Genomic DNA, 20,410 nt, shown 5'->3' on the forward strand with positions numbered 1-20,410 from the left:
AGAATTCAAGCTAAATAGGCCTTCAGAACCTCATTTGGCCTGAGGTATGGGGGCGCAGAACCCGAGCAGACCCGAAAATAGGCCTGTAGTACCTCATTTGGCCTGAGGTACGGGGGCGCAGGAGGCGAGAAAAGCCAAACATTGACCAGCAGTACCTCATTTGGCCTGAGGTACGGGGGCGCAGGAAATGAGCCGAAGTGTCCTCGGGCCTTTTCAGCAGTTTTTGGCGCTCTCTGGCGCCCCCCCACCTCTGGCAGCATTCGGTATTGCATCCCATTGAAATCGATGCAGAACTAATTATATTCGTTTTCATTGACTTCAATGGGAAAACTTACTTTGATATGCGAGTACTTTGGATTATGAGCATACTCCTGGAATGGATTATGCTCGTAATCCAAGGTTCAACTGTACTATACGTTAAACCAATTCAATATGCAATGTCTATAAAGTACTGGTGCATAATGCAAACTATATGCAACGTACTATAAAGTTGCTGAGATAAGGTGCAGAAAAAAATCAAAAAATGCAATGACAAATATCAATATTGAAAAAATAAACAAAAATTACAAAGTATGCCAAATGAATAAACAGTCTTTCTATATGTGATTATCATTTAAAAAAAAACACAAAAAGCAAACTTCACCAATATGTGAATCCTTCCTCCTGCTCTTTCTCAATTAGACTCACCAGATAAATAAATTGGATATATCAACTGGAGGAACGCACTCTCCACAAATGCTCATCAATCACAGTTTTTCTCTCAATGATTACAGCATATCATGGGAAAGACAAAGAAAAAAGGAGGCCTCCATAGCATAAAAAATATCTCACAGGCTTTTAAAAAAAAAAATTTTTCATTCCACTCACATTTGGAGAGTGCCTGCCCGACACTAGGGAGTAACACTTTCAGTTGTGTATAGCCGTTCGCCTCCAGACCTGCCATGGCTGCAAGGGTGAACTGGCAATTGCAATATCCTTAGCGTCCTGGCCCTGCTCTACGTCCGTTTTGTTGTGTGACGTCTTTTTTGTACCAGGTGCTGCATGCAGGCAGCCCATTGAAGTCTATTAGGACATGCGGCTATATAGACAGATACACTTGTCCTAATGTGCCAAACGTGCAGGTGCCGATGAGCGGCCCCGAATGCAGAAGTTTACCTTTAGGGGCGCTCACCCACATCTGCACACCTTTTACATTAGGACAAGTGGCTTAATTTCCTAATAGACTTTAATGGGCTTCCCGGAGCAGCCCTGAATGCAAAATGCACACATCTGTCCGTGTACGCAAGTAAACACACGTATGTGTGGTTACCAACGTGCAGGTGCAGCCTGTCATTGGTTGTACAGGTGGCTGAGATATGCTAGTTTTTCATGATATATAGCTTTCTGTGCCAGTGTAAATGAGGCCTTACTCTAAAATACAGAGGACTATGACAATGTGTTTATATATCATTTATGTACAACATTGCTTCTGTCTGAAATTTTATCTTTTGAACTGTTGCTTCTTACAGGGGAAATACATTGTTTGCTTCGATCCCCTTGATGGTTCATCCAACATTGATTGCTTAGCCTCAATTGGCACAATATTTGCTATTTATCGAAAGGTAAGTCTATGTGTTTTATGTTACGCTCAGTGTTGCGCTCTATACATTCTAGTGGACTGTAGAATGAGACCTCACTTGTGACTGAAAACTACCAGAAACAGACATACACTGCTGCTTTAATTTTGCCTTCGAAAAACAGAAAAAAATACTGCCAGGCACACCAATCATATCTAGTAATTACACACACCAACAATACACTACAAAATTAAGGCTACGTTCACACTAGCGGAAATAGAAAAACACAGAGTTTTACCATAGCGGATATTGTCAGTGCCAGCTGCAGTAGGAATTGGTGCAATAATCATTTTTTTTTTTCCAAATAACAGTTTTTTTTATTTTTATAAAAGATCAAATACAAAATATTTCAGGTGTAATAGAAAAGAGGTGGTTCAGAATTCCAGCTGAATGTACTTACACACCGGCTTCATACTTGGTTATACGTTCAGTAACATGTAAAACAACTAGAGATCAAAGAAGAGGGGAAGAGGAAGGAGGGGATAGGGTAAGGAGGAGGAAATTAGAAAGAAGGAAAGGTGGGGGAAAGAGGAAAAAAAAGGGAAAAAAAAGGATAAGAGGGGAGGGGACAGAGAGGGGGGGGGGGCAGGCAGGAATATCGGGGGAGGTCATGTACCTTGGTGACCAGTCGTCAGCTCACGGCGGGTCCTCCTCCACATGCCACCTCTCCCAGACCAGGTCATGGTCCTCCAACCTATCCCTGATCCTAGCTGTCATCTTTTCCATAAGCTCTACATCCTTGACCCTAGCATAAAGGGCTTCTTGGGATGGGGGCATTGGTTTCTTCCAATGAAGTGCTATCAGGCACCTCGCAGCTGTGGTTATGTGTCTCAGCAGTTTCTTGTAGGGTTTAGCTATGCGGGGTTGGGATAGGCCCAGTAGGAATAGCTTCGGGGAGAGGGGTATGGGCGCCTCCAGGAGGCGGGTCAGGAGCTCCTGTATCCTAGTCCAGAACGGGACGATCAAGGGGCAGGTCCAGTAAATATGGAACAGTGTGCCCTTGGCCTGATTGCAGCGCCAGCATCGGTCAGAGGTGGAAGGATAAATCCTGTGGAGGACGTCCGGGGTCAGGTACCAAAAGAACAGTACTTTATACGTGTTTTCCCTATAAAGGGTGCAAATCGAGCTCTTGGCCGCCAGCCTCCAGACCGCCCCTCACTCATCCTCTGAGAGCACCCCCCCCAGCTCCCTCTCCCATCGGAGCATATAGGCGTGTTTGCCTTTAGTTTGTAAGGGGTATTCGTTTAGGATTCGGTATATGTCTGTTATGAGGCCCCTTCGGGCTGAGCCCTCGAGTATGATACGCTCAAATGGGGTTGGCTTTGAGAACAGGAGCCGGGGGGCTATTGTGTGGGCGTAGTGACGAATCTGCAAGTAGCTGAGAAATGCTTGTCGTGGGATGTCATGTTTGGCTTGGAGCTCAGTAAAGGAGTGCAGGGTGCGGGACCTGGGGTCTACTAAGTGACCAAAATGAAACAGTTTTCGCGAGGCCCAGGGCCATGACATCTGCAATAATCATTTTAATGTATTGCATTACTTGCTTTTTTCTTATTTAAACTTTATTTAAAGTGTCCCACAGTAAAACTTTGTTCATGTCACTGCACAGCAGTGTGACGCATTGTTCTGCTGTGCAGTGACATGCAGTGCCATCCAGTGCATTTCAGAACATTTTTATTTGAGGAGTGAAGTGATCTACAAATGATTTGAACTGTGGAGAACGTCTCCTGTTACAGTAATCTCGCCATGTCTCACGAGATTACAGTTACAGAAAACCAGTGAAACACAGAGGTGTCCGTTTATTAAATATTGGCGTACTACCGCTTCTGAGTACACGGGCATTTAAGAAAGGAGACGTTTCTCCTCAGTACCCTGCACTTGACAAAGCAATAATGATATATAAAAAAGTTAAAGTCCCTCTACACCAGGGGTGCCCAACCAGTGGCCCACGGAGCCCTCTGATGTGGCCCGCGAAGCCTTCTGATGTGGCCCGTGGAGCCTTCTGATGTGGCCCACGGAGCCCTCTGATGTGGCCCGCGAAGCCTTCTGATGTGGCCCGTGGAGCCTTCTGATGTGGCCCGCGGAGCCCTCTGATGTGGCCCGCGGAGCCCTCTGATGTGGCCCGCGGAGCCTTCTGATGTGGCCCGTGGTCTCTTGCACTGGGATGGAATAGAATACTGTTATTAAATGTCAGTTTTATTACTAAAATGACAGTGTATTTATGTGCATATCTGTTCTCCCGTGGTTACTGGGCTTCTTTCAAATTGATCTGCAGGTTCAGAGCAGCGCACCTGGGGGTTACCTGCACTGAGCCATAGACTTCTGTTATTACCTGCAACTTTGGTGAGCTTTCTGAAAGTGCACCAAACCTGCAGAATATAATAGAAGTCTTTTGCAAAGTGCAGGAAAGCCAAAGGTACACTGGGTTGCACCAGCGGTGCGGGTAAACTGCAGGGCATCTGTGTGAAAGCAGCCTTCGGCCCCTTTCACATGGTCAGTCTGACCCAATTGGACCCTCCATTCACCTCTAAGGAGTGGCAGATGTAAACCGACTTGTGTCCTACCTTCAATCCAAACCAGAAAAAAAGTATAGAGTATAGTGGGCTGTATATGTGTCCGCTCTGCATATACAGAGTAGACATAGACCTGCAATCCGCCCGCTCCGCTCATTGTGGCCTGCGACCGGTTACCAAGTCGCTTAAGTGGCCCTCACTTTTCAAAAGGTTGGGCACCCCTGCTCTACACAATATACAGTATATATATATATATATATATATATATTTATTTCACTCATGGTTTGGCAATTTATTATCAATCAACTGTGTTTACTCCTTTTAAATAATGGCAACAGAAACTACCCAAATGACTCGATCAAAAGTTTACATACCCTGGTGATTTCGGCCTGATAACATGCACACAAGTTGACACAAAGCCCAGGTTCACACTGGGTACGATTTGCTTCGATTTGAGATGCGATTTCACATGTGAAATCACATCTCAAATCGGCGGCATTTGCCGGCAATTGTCGGCAATGACACTGTCCTAATCGGTGCGGCGCTGCACCGATTTCAAAAAGTAGTTCCTGTACTACTTTTTGCGATTTCGGGCCGCGATTTACATAGACATCTGTGCAGAAACCTGCACAGATGTATCTTAAATCGCAGCCGAAATCGGGACTGCCAGCGGGAGTGAAGCCGTGCGAGTTCAGCTGAACTCGCACGGCTTCACTCCCGCAGCCCAGTGTGAACCAGGGCAAAGGGATTTTAATGGCTATTAAAGGTAACCATCCTCACCTGTGATCTGTGATAACTTCAGAACACATTAAAAACAGAGTTCTCTAGGCAATGGTTCTCCTGCAGCCCAAAGTCCATGACAGCGTCATTGTCACCTAGGCGAAAATGGCAGTCAGCGTGTAGGGCGGCCAAAAAAACAAACAATAAAGTAAGGGAACACAGAAAACATTTTTTGGCAATTTTTTATGGGGGAGAAACATGGATATTCAGTGCATCCAGCAGGTGACGATGAGGATTATGAAGTGGAAACATCTATAGCATTTTCTGTGGATGCTGTGCAACACACCGGTCATGTTTCTGAGAAAAACTGCAAAACAGCCCTTGGCCAAGAGAAGGAAAGCGTGCCTTCACTGAATCTATTGTTCATTAGAAGGAAAATAACATACTGTTCTGGTCATAATGAATATCCTAGTAATTATGTGTTTTCAAAATTACGTACAATGGAACCTTTCATCTTTAAGGCTGGGCCTTTAGATATATTGCCGCCATTATTTGTACACAGTACCCAAGCAGGTGAAATACAATGAAAAAACTCCACAGAACTGTACATGTTCTGTTGTTTTTGTGAAGGCAGGTTTAACTGCAATGTGACACACAAGTTACACCATGCTAAAGCCAGTGCTCCTGTGTTCTGGGCAATATGAGAGGGAGGCGTACTCTTTGGGGCAGCTGCTACTCTTGCTGTTTTTTGTTTTTTTTTCTTACTGAATTCTGTGTAGAGACAAGGAGGCTTACATTTAGGGCAGTACAAAGGCTAACAATGATAGGAAGATAACAAACTTAATCAATTTGGAGAAGTCAGAATGATAAAAAATTATTGCTGGCTGGTTGTTAAGGGTCCCTGTACTGTGCACATTGCTCCATACCTTGCTAAATAAACATAAAGTATTTTCATGATGTCACCAGCTCAATGTGAGTGAAAACAAAACCTTGTTTAGAATTTGGGTAACCCTACCCCCTTCCCAGTGTGTGTATTTAGCTGGTCACAGACTCTCTTTCAAAATTGTAATCGTAAGAATTCTTGTTAAATCGTCGAAAGGCCCGTAAAAACAATGAGAATATCTGCCGTAAAAAAACAAAACTCATTCAGAGCGATTGTCCGAAAATCTAATAATTAATACACAGCTTTTTAGAGCCGATCACAACAGCTTATGCAGAAACATCCGTACTTAATATAGCAGGGCTCAAAATTTCAAGTCTTGAGCCACTAGCCAGGCCTCAAGGGTTACTCGCCACCAGTTGCCCCACCCAACCCCTACCCTTCTCCGCCCCCAATTCTGCCGCTAATCACACCCTCATAAATAATCTCATGAAATGACACTTAAAGGTTTTATGCAGAATTAAGTTACAGAAATAAATATTAACAACAATTTTATCAGTTCCCTTCCACATTGCAGCCTCACTGTGCCCCACATTGCAGCCTCACTGTGCCCCCCGATTGCAGAGTCATTGTGCGGCCCCCCGCTATTGCAGAGTTATTGTGCGGCCCCCCCAGATTGCAGAGTCATTGTGCGGCCCCCCACCAGATTGCAGAGTCATTGTGCGCCCCCCCCCGCGATTGCAGAGTCATTGTGCGACCCCCCCAGATTTCAAAGTCAGTGTGCGGGCCCCCCCCCGCAATTGCAGAGTCATTGTGCGGCCCCCCGCGATTGCAGAGTCATTGTGCATCCCCCCGCGATTGCAGAGTCATTGTGCGTCCCCCCCGCGATTGCAGAGTCATTGTGTGGCCCCCCGTGATTGCAGAGTCATTGTGCGCCCCCCGGTGGCCAGTTCATGGGAGAATGAAGAGGAGAGCCGCGGATCGCAGAGCGGTATAGCCCGCTGTTAGATCTTACAGTTCCTCCGCTCTGCTCGTTCACACAGCCCCGCCTCCTCCTGACTCCACACCTGTGATAAACAACACATCACAGCATTGGACCCGCATTCTGTCTATCACAGGTGCAGGGTCAGGAGGAGGCAGGGCTGTGTGAACGAGCAGAGCAGAGGAACTGTAAGTTCTAACAGCGGGCTATACCGCTCTGCGATCCGTGGCTCTCCTCTTCCTCCGTGTTCTCTGCCATCGGGAGGACCGCTGGGAGAACAGCTCCTAACCCCGTCCGCCGCAGTGCTTGCCCCCCCTCCCACTCCCAGGCAGCCCAGCTCCTCGCCAGACCTCGTTTTTCACTCGCAAAATGCAAGTATGCGAGTGCAAAATTTGAGGTCTGATATAGTATTTGTATGAAAAAAATGGTGTGACCAAGACCGCGCATACTCTGAAACGAAAGAATACAATACAATACATTACATCACTTTCGAAGCTGTATTCTGTCTTATGAGAATTTTCGTAACTTTAGTAACCTATGGTTTTCAATATGAAACTAGCATGCAAAAAAAAAAAACATTTGTCCGAAATTCTAATTATGTGTATAACTGGTTAGTGGAGTCATTCGATGAGAAAATTCGAAGGGCGGGATGAAAAGATTTTTCAAATATATTTCTAGCAGCGAGGCCTTGTTCATGCCATTAGTGCAGACAAACAGATGGGAAAACCGTGCAGATTTAACTTGCATAGAATATTTTGGTCTTGTTCACACAGCATGCAGAGACATGCTTATTTATTATGTATGTCTCTGCGAGGACTGAAAGAACACCATTGTTTTCTATGTGCCCTGGTCACACCACACCACTGCTGTCATGTGAGCTTTTTTGCTGCAACATAAAACAAAGGGCCAGTTTACTGTCATTCAAACTTTAAGGGGAGAGTAAGAAATGCCCAGCATCAATGGGAGTAAATAATGCCCCATTTTTGGTATCAATGGGAGGAACATTGCCCCATTGTTGGTGTCAGTTTTATCGCCCCAAACTATTTTGTTTACTTTCTGCTATAATACATATCCAAAAAAAACATATTCATCGGTTTAGGCCAATATATATTCTTCTACATTTTATTTTGGTATAAAAAAAAAAAAAACAATAGGCTTTATTGATTGGTTTGCCCAAATGTTTTTACATCTATGGGATAGATTTAGGGACTTTTATTTATTCTTATTGTTTTTACTAGTAATGGTGGCGCCTGCAATTTTTAGCGGGACTGCAACATTGCAGCGGACAAATCAGACCCGTATTACACTTTTTGGGGACCAGTGACATTATTACATTGATCAGTGCTATAAAAATGCTATAAAAGTGCTATAAAAAGTGTGTTCCCACAGCGTGTTCTAATTGTAGGGGGGACGGGTTGCCTGGGACATAACAGAGATCACTGTTCCTGATTACGGAACAGTAGATCTCTGTCAGAACAGGGATTTGCCTTGTTTACAAATGCAGATGTCCGTTCTGTCTCTGTACTAGGCGATTGCGGGTCGCCAGCGGACATTGAGTTCGCTCAACCCACAATTGTTTAATTTAATGCATACATGTGTGCATTCGGGTTTAGGGAAGTATGTCTATTTTTGTGCAATGATGTCCTTAGTCATGGAATAACCGGTTTAAATATTTACTAGAGTGAGTGTGACCTGAAAAACAAGTGTCATCATCATTTCCTATTAGAATTCCACAGTGAAAGGTGTGGCTGTATACAAATGTATTTTAGTTCTGTTTGCAGTGTAGTTAGATAAGTAATCTGGATTTTGTGGTAGCAGGGTAGCTCTCTGCCTTTCTAGGAAGCTTTAGAATGGCTTCTACACCCACCAAACAGGCTGGCCTGGTATTTCAATGACAAATGGGGAAGTAAAGAAGCAGTTTTGTCCTGGCAGTCATGGCTAGGCACACTGCTTACACTGGCAATTCCCCTACATTTTCCCTTTAGACATGGTCCATGGTCAAATGTACAAACAGTAAACACATGGGGCCAGATTCACGTAGAATCGCGGCAGCGTAACTTATCCTAGATAGGTTACACCGCCGCAATTTTTCATCACAAGTGCCTGATTCACCAAGCACTTGCGATGAAAACTACGCCCGCGGCCTCCGGCGCAAGGCGGGCCAATTCAAATGGGCGTGTGCCATTTAAATTAGGCGCGCTCCCGCGCCGGACCTACTGCGCATGCTCCGTTTCCTAACTCCCGCCGTGCTTTGCGCGCCGTGACGTAATTTTTTTGAACAGCGACGCGCGTAGCGTACTTCCGTATTCCCGGACGGCTTACGCAAACAACGTTAAATTTTTGATTTAGACGCAGGAAGGACGGCCATACTTTAGACAGCAATACACTTGCTGAATAAAGTTAGGGCACCAAAAAAAACGACTAACTTTGCGACGGGAAACTTGACTAGCGGCGACGTAGCGAACGCGAAAAACCGTCGTGGATCCGCCGTAACTCCTAATTTGCATACCCGACGCTGGTTTACGACGCGAACTCCCCCCAGCGGCGGCCGTGGTACTGCATCCTAAGATCCGACAGTGTAAATCAATTACACCTGTCGGATCTTATGGATATCTATGCGTAACTGATTCGCTTAGATAGAAACAGAGATACGACGGCGTATCAGGAGAAACGCCGTTGTATCTCATTTGTGAATCTGGCCCATGGATCCTAAGTGGGAACAGGGAAAAAATAAAATTCAACGCAAACTGAATAAGGCCAACCATACATGGTTTGAGTCTCAGCATATTTTCGAGGTTCGAACAGTAATGTACCAAGTCGGGAGCAGACAATGGCTCAACAGGAGGGATTCCCCTATCAGTCCTGTCAGTGTTGATAGGGGAATCGTACAAATTTCTTTCCTGCAACCACGGATGTAAATTTGCACCCTGGCCTGCCTAATAGGCTTTCTAGGCCAACTATGTTAACTCAAAGGAGCTATACAAAGATAAATTTGTAGTTTGTCATTGTTGACCTACTAGTTGTCTGTTTTTTCCTGGCTTTCAATTCTTTCAAAAGGGAGCCTGTCATTAGCCTGAAAATTGCGATGAAAGGCACAGCAAAATCAACTCTTTTAAATGCATAAATGTAGTGATTTTCATCTCCATTAATTGCTTTGATTATTACTATGCAATGTGCCCAATGTGAACTTGCTATAAAATGAGACTATTCCAGAAAGTGTAAATTCCTTAGCTCCCGGCTCTCTTTGCGCATCATGGTCCTCTCCTTATCTGGAAGTGTCTAATTACTGTCTGTGCAGGCCCATAATCTCCACCCGTCCCCCTCGCCTCCCAACATAACGTTTCAAGTAGCTGGCAGGGGAGTAGCAAAGGAGGATACTAATACCCCTTGCTCACTGGGGCCGCCGGTGCGTTAGCGGTAAAGCCCAGCAGCAGCCTAAAGCTGGCCATGCATAGATGAAAATGCGTCCGGTTCAGCAGGGACCGCTCGAGATTCGATCCATGTATAGGCAGGCTGGTTGTACCCAAGTCTATCCACTAGCAAATCCTTCAGATTCGTGCAGTGCACATGTTTTTCTTCTGCACAGCTGGGTCCCAAGTGCCAATAAATTGAAGGCATTTATGACCCAGCCCACTGTGAAAGGGTGTTCTCACAGCAACCATATTGTTAGTGTGTGTGTTAGAGCTGATAGGGAAAGCTGACAATTCTGTGTATTGAGAGATAATGGGGTAGATTCAGGTACCGCTGCGCACTTCTTACGGAGGCGCAGCGTACCGGTTTTACCCTGCACCTACGCAAATTATCTGCGCTACGCTTCATTCATGAAGCAGTAGCTACGTAATTTGCGCGGGCGCTCCTTAAAAATGCCCGGCGTAAGGGTGCGTAATTTAAATGATCCCATAGGGGGCGTGGATCATTTAAATTAGGCGCGTTCCCGCGCCGAACGTAGTGCGCATGCTCCATCTGGAAACTTTCCCGACGTGCATTGCGGCAAATGACGTCGCAAGGACGTCATTTGCTTCAAAGTGAACGTAAATGGCGTCCAGCGCCATTCACGATTCACTTACGCAAACGACGTTAAATTTTAAATTCGCGACGCGGGAACGACGGGTATACGTAGCATTGGCTGCCCCTGCTAATAGCAGGAGCAGCCTTACGCGGAACCCGACGAACGGAAACAACGTAAACTGCGTACGCAGGGCTCGCGTAGGGTTGTGAATCGGCGTTAGTATGCAATTTGCATACTATACGCTGACCACTACGGGAACGCCACCTAGCGGCCAGCGTAAGAATGCAGCCTACGATACGATGGCATAAGAGCCTTATGCCAGTCATATCTTAGGCTGCAGTCGGCGTATCGAGCTCTCTGAATCAGGAGCACTCGATACGCCGGCGCAACTAAGCAATTGCGCTGCGTAACTATGGTTACGCAGACGCAATTGCTTTCTGAATCCACCCCAATGTTGTTCCTAATTGTGCCATGTCTTTCATGGCAGTGTTCAGATTCCCATGTTTTTTGTTTGACAATTGCTTGCTTAATAATACTACAAATGACCAGAATTTGGAAACAACATTCACTTCCCCATAGAATTCAAAGAAGTTTAACACAGGGTTTGTAAACTTTGAGCAAGATTTGCTACACTCTTATCAAACCAAACCCATGGCGATTTTCTCATCACTAGTTACCAGTATATATTTTATTTACATTGATCTGCCTTTCAGCCAATGTTGTTTTTGTAGATACTATTAGTATGTACTGCTCACTTACAGAGTTCTTTTTACCATAGACAACGGAAACAGAACCATGCGAGCAAGATGCCCTACAACCTGGACGTGACATTGTAGCAGCAGGCTATGCGCTATATGGAAGTGCAACACTTGTAGCACTGTCTACTGGTCAAGGAGTGGATTGTTTCATGTTGGATCCTGTAAGTATGACAACAACATTTCTTGGCCTCTGTGGTCTCTAGGTATTTCTAAATGTTTTCACACATTTAAGTGGTTCTAAAGGCTTAAGGATTTTTACCTTAACGCATTCTCTGCATCAAGGTAAAAACCCTTCTGTGCTGCAGTATCCCCCTTACCCCGCCCCCTTTCACACTGGGGCGTCAGTGGTAAAGAGGCGCTTTACCATCGTATTTAACCCCCACTAGCGCCCAAGAAAGGGTTAAAAACACCACAAAGCGCTGCTGCAGCAGCGATTTGCCAGCGGTATAGCTATGTTGCCCATTGATTTCAATGGGCTGGAGCGGTGGAGTAACGGTATACACAGCGCTCCTTCACCGCTCCACAGATGCTGCTAGGAGGACTTTTTTTTACAGTCCTGCTCGCGCACCGCTCTGGTGTGAAAGCCCTCAGGGGTTTCACATTGGAGAGACAGCAGGGGCTCTTTCAGGGCGCTTTGCAGGTGCTATTTTTAGCGTTATAGCGCCTGCAAAACACCTCAGTGTGAAAGGGGTCTTATACTTGCCTGAGCCTGATCTTGATCCAACACTGTGCCAGAGAACAGTGGCTCCCTCCTCTCTCTCTTGTCTCCGAGGGCAGATCGGCTTTTGGCTTCTGCTACTGTCATTCAAACTCTGTGATAAGGGATTGGTGGGCGGGCCGAGCCAGACTGTCTGTGTCTATAGACGGAAGCAGCGTGGCTCAGTATCAAACCGTAGGTGTACCACAATGGTGTCACAATAAAAAGCAGAAGAGCCAGGAGTGCCATCGGGGTGAACCAAGAAGAAGAAGAAGAGGATTGGAGCCACTCTCTGCAATTCTATTACACAGAGCAGGTAAGTATAACATGTTTGATATAAAAAAAAAATGAAAAAAAGGTTTACAATCACTTGAATGACTGGGCCAAGCATAAACATGATTGTACAGTTTATATTGCTGTAAGTAAGTCTGTTTTTATCAATCATAGAAGCTTGCTTGTTATTTTAGAACAGAACTGCAAATAGAACGTATTTACTAATGACGTTTCCTAACACGTCTATAGCTATCCTACAAGTTCAGTTAGGATACTTTTATAATTTGCAGGCTTTTTTTTTCTTGTTGAATAGGTTTAATTTATTTATTATCTTGGATGTCCAAAGGTAAATGTAACCATCGTAATCACAATATTCCAAATAGGGAAAAAAAGGTCAATACACTGACATGAACAAATAAATAATTGAAAGACTATACTAAAGCAGTGCAAATTTAGAACTCACGTAAATCAGGGTTATGTAAGTTTAAGGCACATTAAAGGGGTTGTAAAGGTAAAAAAAAAATTCATAATAAGCATCCTTTACCTGCAGACATTTCTCTTTTCACTTCCTCATTGTTTGTTTTTGCTCAGAAGTTGCTCTATTTTTTCTCTGTTCTGTTCACTTCCTGCTTGTCTGATTTTACTGACCACCGTGAAGGGAGGCTTTACTGCGGTGGTCAGTATTGTGCTCACCCCCTCCTGGGAACTACATCTGTGCGGCAGGACGCTCTCTACGTGTTAGAGACTTCAAGGAGGTGTGAATTACTGGGCGTGCCGCAATGGATACTGGGAAATGTAGTTCTTACATGAACGAGCGATGCAAACCAGGAAGTGAATGAGAGAATATAAACTAGAATGCCGGAGGTGATATAGATGAAGGAATTGAATAGGTATTTACTCGTTTTTTTTAACAGAATCATTACACTATTCTGTCTGTCTACCTTGCAGACATTGCACCACACCTGCAGGATAATAATAGACGTCTATGGCAAAGTGCAGCTAACCACAGGTACACTGCGCTACACCCAAATTGTGAGAAGATCACAGACCATCAGTGTAAAAGCAGCCTTATGCCGTGTACACACACGATCAGTTTTTCCGATGAAAAAAGTCAGATGGACTTTTTTCATCGGAGAAACCGATCATATGTGGACCCCATCGAAAAAAAAATGATAGTAAATTCCGATCGTCTGTGTGGAACTCCACTGGAGAAAAATCCATGCATTGAACTTCATTTTTTTTTTCCGGCTCGTCATAGTGTTTTACGTCACCGCGTTTTGGCACGGTCAGAATTTAGTTTGATAGTGTGTATGCAAGACTGATGAAAGTCAGTTTCATCGGAATTCCGACTAAAAATTCCATCTGATTTTATTCCATCAGAAATCCGATCGTGTGTACACGACTTTAGGCCCCTTTCACACAATTGGTCCAACCCAATCAGACCCTCTATTCACCTCTATGGAGCGGCAGATGTAAACAGACTTTTATCCGTTTACAACTGCCTACCTCCAATCCGATCTGTAAAAAAAAAAAAAAAAAACAGAAGGCGATCCCTCCTCTTCCATCTGATTGGATCAGAGGGCCCATAGAGTAGATTGGGCTGTGTCTGTTTTGCATATGCAGACTGGACACAGACCTGTCATCTGCCCACTCCACTCATTGTGGCACACAACTGGTTACTAAGTCGCTTAAGTGGCCCTCGGCCTTCAAAAGGTTGGGCACCCCTGGTGTAGAGCATTTGATCGACCCTTATCCAAAACCTCCTCACTTTAGGATATTCCCACCCTGTGTTTAAAGGAGCCGCCAAGCTGATATCCCTAAAAATACTTGAAGGACTGGGTTGGGATGGCCCTGAGATTCTCAGGGGGAACAAGGTCTTGTTGAATATTTTTATTAGTAAGAAACATAGGCAGGTTACAGTTTGTCTTATGATCATGGGCGTCCGCTCCATAGGGCAAGGGGGGGCAATTGACCTCCCCCTGGAAAATCGAGAAGGTTTTGCGGCCGCGGGCTGTCTGAGCGGTCCTGGGTGGGATGTCACACAGGCACAGCGAGCAGAGTGAAGCCGCCTCCTCCTCCAGTGTTTGTGAGTGAGTGAGAAACTTGTAAAGCGCAACACATGCGAACTGAATCGCCTCTGGGCGCTGTATCCATTTCATGAGTAAGGAACCCCTTGACCTCAGAAGAGATGGGTTTTAATCTTTCTCCTGAAGGCCAAGTGGTCCGACTCCAGTCGGATGGTGGTTGGTAGTGCATTCCACAGCTGAGGTCCCTGGACTGCAAATCTTCGATCTCCTTTGGACTTGTATCTGGCTTTGGGTATCTGGAGTAGGTTTTGATTGGTGGATCGCAGAATGCGATTGGGGTTATGGGCTTTGTGTACACAGAGGGAGGGAACCTGCTGTGCCTGTGCAGCGCTGATGGCTGATCTGAGGTACTGAATGGGATGGGGGAGGGGGGGTTTGTGCTGAAGGGGGTCTGTGCTTAAAGGGGGTCTATCTGTGCTTAAGGGGGTCTGTGCTGAATGGATCGGTCTGTGCAGAATGAGGGGGTCTGTGCTGAAGGGGGGTCCATATGTGCTGAATGGAAGGGTTTGTGCAGAATGGGGGGTCTGTGCTGAAGGTGGGTCCATCTGTGCTGAATGGAGGGGTCTGTGCTAAAGGGGGGGGTCCATCTGTGCTGAAGGGGGGTCTGTACATTCTCTAGGCTATATTTATATGGGCATGGAGTGAAGCTGAATTATCTCAAGAGCTATTTCACACTGCCAGCTGGCCGTATTATCGGTAAAGCGGCGCTTTACGATCGTTTTAGCTGCGCTATTCGGTCGCTAGCTTTTAACCCCCGCTAGCGTTTGAAGAAAGGGTTAAATGCAACTGTGTATATTCTGGTATAGACTTCACTTAGATAGATACAGTTTAGAGAACCTGCAACATTTTTAACATATCGTAGGACATTGATGGCAGAAAGCAGTATTCATTAGCTTTTCTTCCTATGAAGCTGAAGTCTGATTGGTCGCCAAGGTTTCTTGTTTCTACTTACTTTTTATAGTAAATAAGAACATAGTTTGTTTCAAGTCATGCTTGCTGTGATACAGACGCAGGTGCCCAGGTGCTAAGATTGCAGCATACACAACATCATTATTTTTAAAGTTATGCAGGGATTACGGAACAAAAACCATGACTATACACACAACTTTATTTCTATAATAATATTTTCTTTCAGGCTCTAGGAGAATTCATTTTAGTTGAAAAAAACGTGAAAATTAAAAAGAAGGGAAAGATTTACAGTCTCAATGAGGGATATGCCAAGCACTTTGATCCGGCAATAACAGAGTATTTACAAAACAAGAAGTTCCCTGCGGTAAGTAATCGAATTCTGTCACATGGCGCATTTGATCCATGACGATTGCATCATTTTTAGATTTCAACTAGAATTGTAGACCAAATGGCACAAATGTCAAAAACATCAAACATGAATTCTATTCTGGCTACTGCCAATTTGCATGGAGGTTGCATGAGGCATAGCAAACCTTGTTTTTCATTGAAAAAATAAAAAATAACAATCTGGTGTCAGGAGACAGGTGGGGCAGGTCAGCCCTGGCCTTATGTCAATAAAGTTTTCTTTATCGCTTCTGTAAAAAGGGTGAGCTTGTGAAAGAGGTAGGTGTCAGCTACAGATCTGAATTGGGAGATAACAGTTATCTTGTTCCACGACCTTCTGTGACCATGGCCTTCTATGACCTTGTTGTGGTATCAGACAAGCTGTATGAAGTCATAGTGGGGATACTTGCAAAGTTCACAAAGCTCCTGGAAAAAAAGCAAGTGCCTTTTTTGTGCCTGTGTCCCCACCTTAACACTATAATAAAGATACCAACTCATGATCTAGTATATTTGTGTATGATAAAGTATCATTAGGTAGAGATTGGCTTGAGAAATACAGAATATTCCTAGAAAAAAAGGTGTGCATTTGCAGATTTAAAGTAAACATTGCCTGTGTCCCGATATGATATAAATAACAATGCGCAGAAAATTGCCTGTGTCCCCACTTTGACAGTATGATAAAGATACCAACTCATAATCTAGTATATTTATGTATGATAAAGTGTAATTAAGTAGAGATTGGCTTGGGAAATACAGACTGGTCCTAAGAAACAGGTGTACATTCATAGATTTAAAGTAAACATTTCCACAATACAACCTGACATCTGAGCTATCCAACATTAAAGGGGTTGTAAAGGTTCGATTTTTTTTTTTTTTAAATAACAAACATGTCATACTTACCTCCACTGTGCAGTTCGTTTTGCACAGAGTGGCCCCGATCCTGCTGTTCTGGGGTCCCACGACGGCTGTCTCGGCTCCTCTTCGCTAAAGCTAACCCCCTCTGGGAAGCTCTTTCCTGAGGGGGTTAGCTTGCGGGCGCGCTCATGTGACATACAGTTGGCGTCCATAGACGCCGAGTGTTTGACTAGGTCTCGCCCCCGGTGGCCGCGTCATTGGATGTGATTGAGAGCAGCGGGAGCCAATGGCTGCGCTGCTATCAATCTATACAATCAACGGCCAGACTCTGTGGAGAAGAGGACACCAGGGGAAGAGCACAGCAGGTGAGCAGGCTCATGACAATGAGGTATTTTTTCACCTTAATGCATAAAATGCATTAAAGCGGGAGTTCACCCATAAAAAAAAATTTACCCTTAGATTGATGCTCATTTTGTCTAGGGGAATCGGCTAGTTGTTTTAAAATCCGAGCAGTACTTACCGTTGTAGAGCGATCTTCTCCGCCGCTTCCGGGTATGGGTCTTCGGGACTGGGCGTTCCTTCTTGATTGACAGTCTTCCGACAGGCTTCCGACGGTCGCATCCATCGCGTCACGAGTAGCCGAAAGAAGCCGAACGTCGGTGCGGCTCTATACTGCGCCTGCGCACCGACGTTCGGCTACTTTCGGAAAATCGTGATGCGATGGATGCGACCGTCGGAAGCCTGTCGGAAGACAATCAAAATAGGAACGCCCAGTCCCGCAGCCCATACCCGGAAGCGGCGGAGAAGATCGCTCTCTACAACGGTAAGTACTGCTTCGATTTTTAAAAAAAAATAGCCGATTCCCCTAGACAAAATCAGCAGGAATCTAAGGGTAAAAAAATGTTATTTGCAGGTGAACCTCCACTTTAAGGTGAAAAAACACGAACCTTTACGACCCCTTTAAGTGTATTTTAGTTTTGGATAGATTTTTAGTTTTGGATAATGGGTGAAATTTAGAACATTTGTCATGTTTTTCTGTTTATATACATTTTTTTATTGAAATTTTACAAGTTACAAAATGATAGCTGAATACAAAAACAGTGAGAGCCCTGGCATTGTACCAATCAGAAGCCAGGAGCTTTACTTCCCAAATATTACCCATATACAATACAGTATGTGATATATTAACAAGTTAGGCAGCCCATAGATTAGTAATTTTTTTGTAAAACCAGCGTGTTGAACAGAAAACAACCTGTCTGATTTACCTATCCACACATTCGATGTGAACAGTGGAATCCTCCTGGCTGGGCTATTGTATTCTGATCGTGGAAAGATTTCCCTGCAATCGAAATACACTGATTAGTGATGCTGGCTATAGCTTGCAGCACTGATTGAGCAGGGAAAATCGGACAGGCTGGTTGTACAGAAGTTGATCAGTAGATCGACTTGTATACAATCAACCTGCTTACACATGAATCGAAATTCAATGCGGCTGAATTTTAATCCATGTATGGACAGATTAATTGAGGCGACTCAACTGCCAAGTCATTGTCATCTTGATGAGTACCAAAGGCACAGAAGAGTTTGAATCTTGGGACAAGACCGGAAGTAGGGATGGAAAAGAGTAGGGGTGGGCAGGGGCGGACTGACAACTCATGGGGCCCCCGGGCAATAGAAGATTATGGGGCCCCTGGGCTTACAGATGGCCACCACGCCAGGAGGCAGTGCAGAGGCGGGGCAGCTAAAATCGCGGGATTTTCACATCAAAAGCATGTCGGTTTCGGACAAATGAGGGACAGATGTAAAAAAAACATAGATTTTTACATACTGTCCCTGGTTTTACGGAGCCTGGCATCCCTGATGGGGCCCCCTAGTGGCATGGGGCCCTCGGGCAGTGCCCGAGTGACTCAATGGTCAGTCCGCCCCTGGGGGTGGGGTTACAAGGGTAAAGGGGGGAAGAGGACCTTGAGACTTTTTGTTCTCTGTGTTCCATTTGGAGACATTCCCTCTTTCTATTTGTTTTGGCGACCATTGTCCTTCGCATGGGAAGTGAGGGGAAATCCAACATTTTGCAGCTGTCACAGTAAAAGGAAGTGAGATGAAATCTTGGAGAGGAAACCTGTTCTAATGACAGCTGTGTAAAATAAGATTTCCCCACTGGAAAGAGCTTTACTAGCCGTTTTGTCTCTTGGACAGGAAATGAAATCTCATTGACAGGAGAGGGAGCAAAATAAAAAAATAAAACCCAACAGGGATCTTAATCTAAAAGCGGTTGTATGCCCGCAAAAAAAACAAAAAACAACCTGTAATGCAAAGGCATAATGAGCTAGTATGCACCGCATATGAAATACTTACCTTAGAACGAATCGTCTGCATCGGCTCCCGGTCACCGCTGAGAAAGCCAACATGTTCCCTCAGTGTTTTTTACGGGATCGCGGCTTGACGTCAATCCTGCTCATGATAATAATGTGAAAAGTGTGGCGTGCATTTGTATTCAGCCCCCTTTACTCTGATACCCCTAACTAAAATCCATTGGAACCAATTGCCTTCAGAAGTCACCTAATTAGTAAATAGAGTCCACCTGTGTGTAATTTAATCTCAGCATAAATACAGCTTTTCTGTGAAGCCCTTAGGCCTCGTACACACGACCGAGTTTCTCGGCAAAAACCAGCAAGAAACTTGCTAGTATTTTTTTTTTGCCGAGGAAACCGGTCGTGTGTACACTTTTCGATGAGGAAACTGTCGAGGATCTCGTCGAGCCAAAAAGAGAGCATGTCTTCTTTTTCCTCGACGGGAATGGGGAAATTTGGCTCGTCGAGATCCTCGACAGCCTAACAAGGAACTCGACGAGCAAAACGATGTGTTTCGCCCGTCGAGTTTCTCGGTCGTGTGTACGAGGCTTCAGAGGTTTTTTAGAGAACCTTTATGAACAACAGCATCATGAAGGCCAAGGAACACACCAGACAGGTCAGGGATAAAGTTGTGGAGAAGTTTAAAGCAGGGTTAGGTTATAAAAAATATCCCAAGCTTTGAACACGGAGCACTGTTCGATCCATCATCCGAAAATGGAACGAGTATGGCACAACTGCAAACCTACCAAGACATGGCCATCCACCTAAACTGACCGGCTGGCAAGGAGAGCATTAATCAGAGAAGCAGCCAAGAGACCCATGGTAACTCTGGAGGAACTGCAGAGATCCACAGCTCAGGTGGGAGAATCTGTCCCCATTACAACTATATAGAAGCATGGCAAGAAGAAAGGCATTGTTGAAAGAAAGCCATAAGAAGTTCTGTTTGCAGTTTGCGAGAAGCCATGTGGGATACACAGCAAACATGTGGAAGAAGGTGCCACGCTCAGATGAGACCAAAATTGAGCTTTGTGTAGTGGAAAACTAACACTGCACCTCATCACTGTGAAACATGGTGGTGGCAGCATCATGTTCTGCTTTCATGTTCTGCCTTGCTTCAGCAGGGACAGGGAAGCTGGTCAGAGTTGAGGGGGTAGAGAAAGGAAGCGCCACCTAAGTGCAGTATTAAAGAGGTTCTTTTAATGACACATTGTAAAAAACACACTTACAAGAAGGTAAGGAAAGAAGGCTCATCTGTAACATCCTGTAGTCCTCGTCCCGGATCCATGGGCTGCTTTAGAAGTGAAGAAAGCAGATTGTGTGGAGTCCACAATATAGGGCAATCTTAGAAGAAAACCTGTCTGCAAAAGTCACCTTCCAGC

General features: G+C 44.9%; 1 protein-coding gene across 1 annotated transcript in view; it reads left to right on the forward strand.

The window, feature by feature from the left end:
- The window catches only part of LOC120941989 (fructose-1,6-bisphosphatase isozyme 2), a 68,197-nt gene that overhangs the window by 25,225 nt on the left and 22,562 nt on the right, over window positions 1-20,410 (forward strand). The window contains exons 3-5 of the mRNA XM_040355489.1: window positions 1,509-1,601; window positions 11,496-11,636; window positions 15,668-15,805. Of these exons, the coding sequence (XP_040211423.1) occupies window positions 1,509-1,601; window positions 11,496-11,636; window positions 15,668-15,805 (372 nt within the window). The remainder of the gene's footprint in view (window positions 1-1,508; window positions 1,602-11,495; window positions 11,637-15,667; window positions 15,806-20,410) is intronic.

This window comes from Rana temporaria, chromosome 1, assembly GCF_905171775.1.
Source record: "Rana temporaria chromosome 1, aRanTem1.1, whole genome shotgun sequence".
In the NCBI taxonomy this organism is placed as follows: domain Eukaryota; kingdom Metazoa; phylum Chordata; class Amphibia; order Anura; family Ranidae; genus Rana; species Rana temporaria.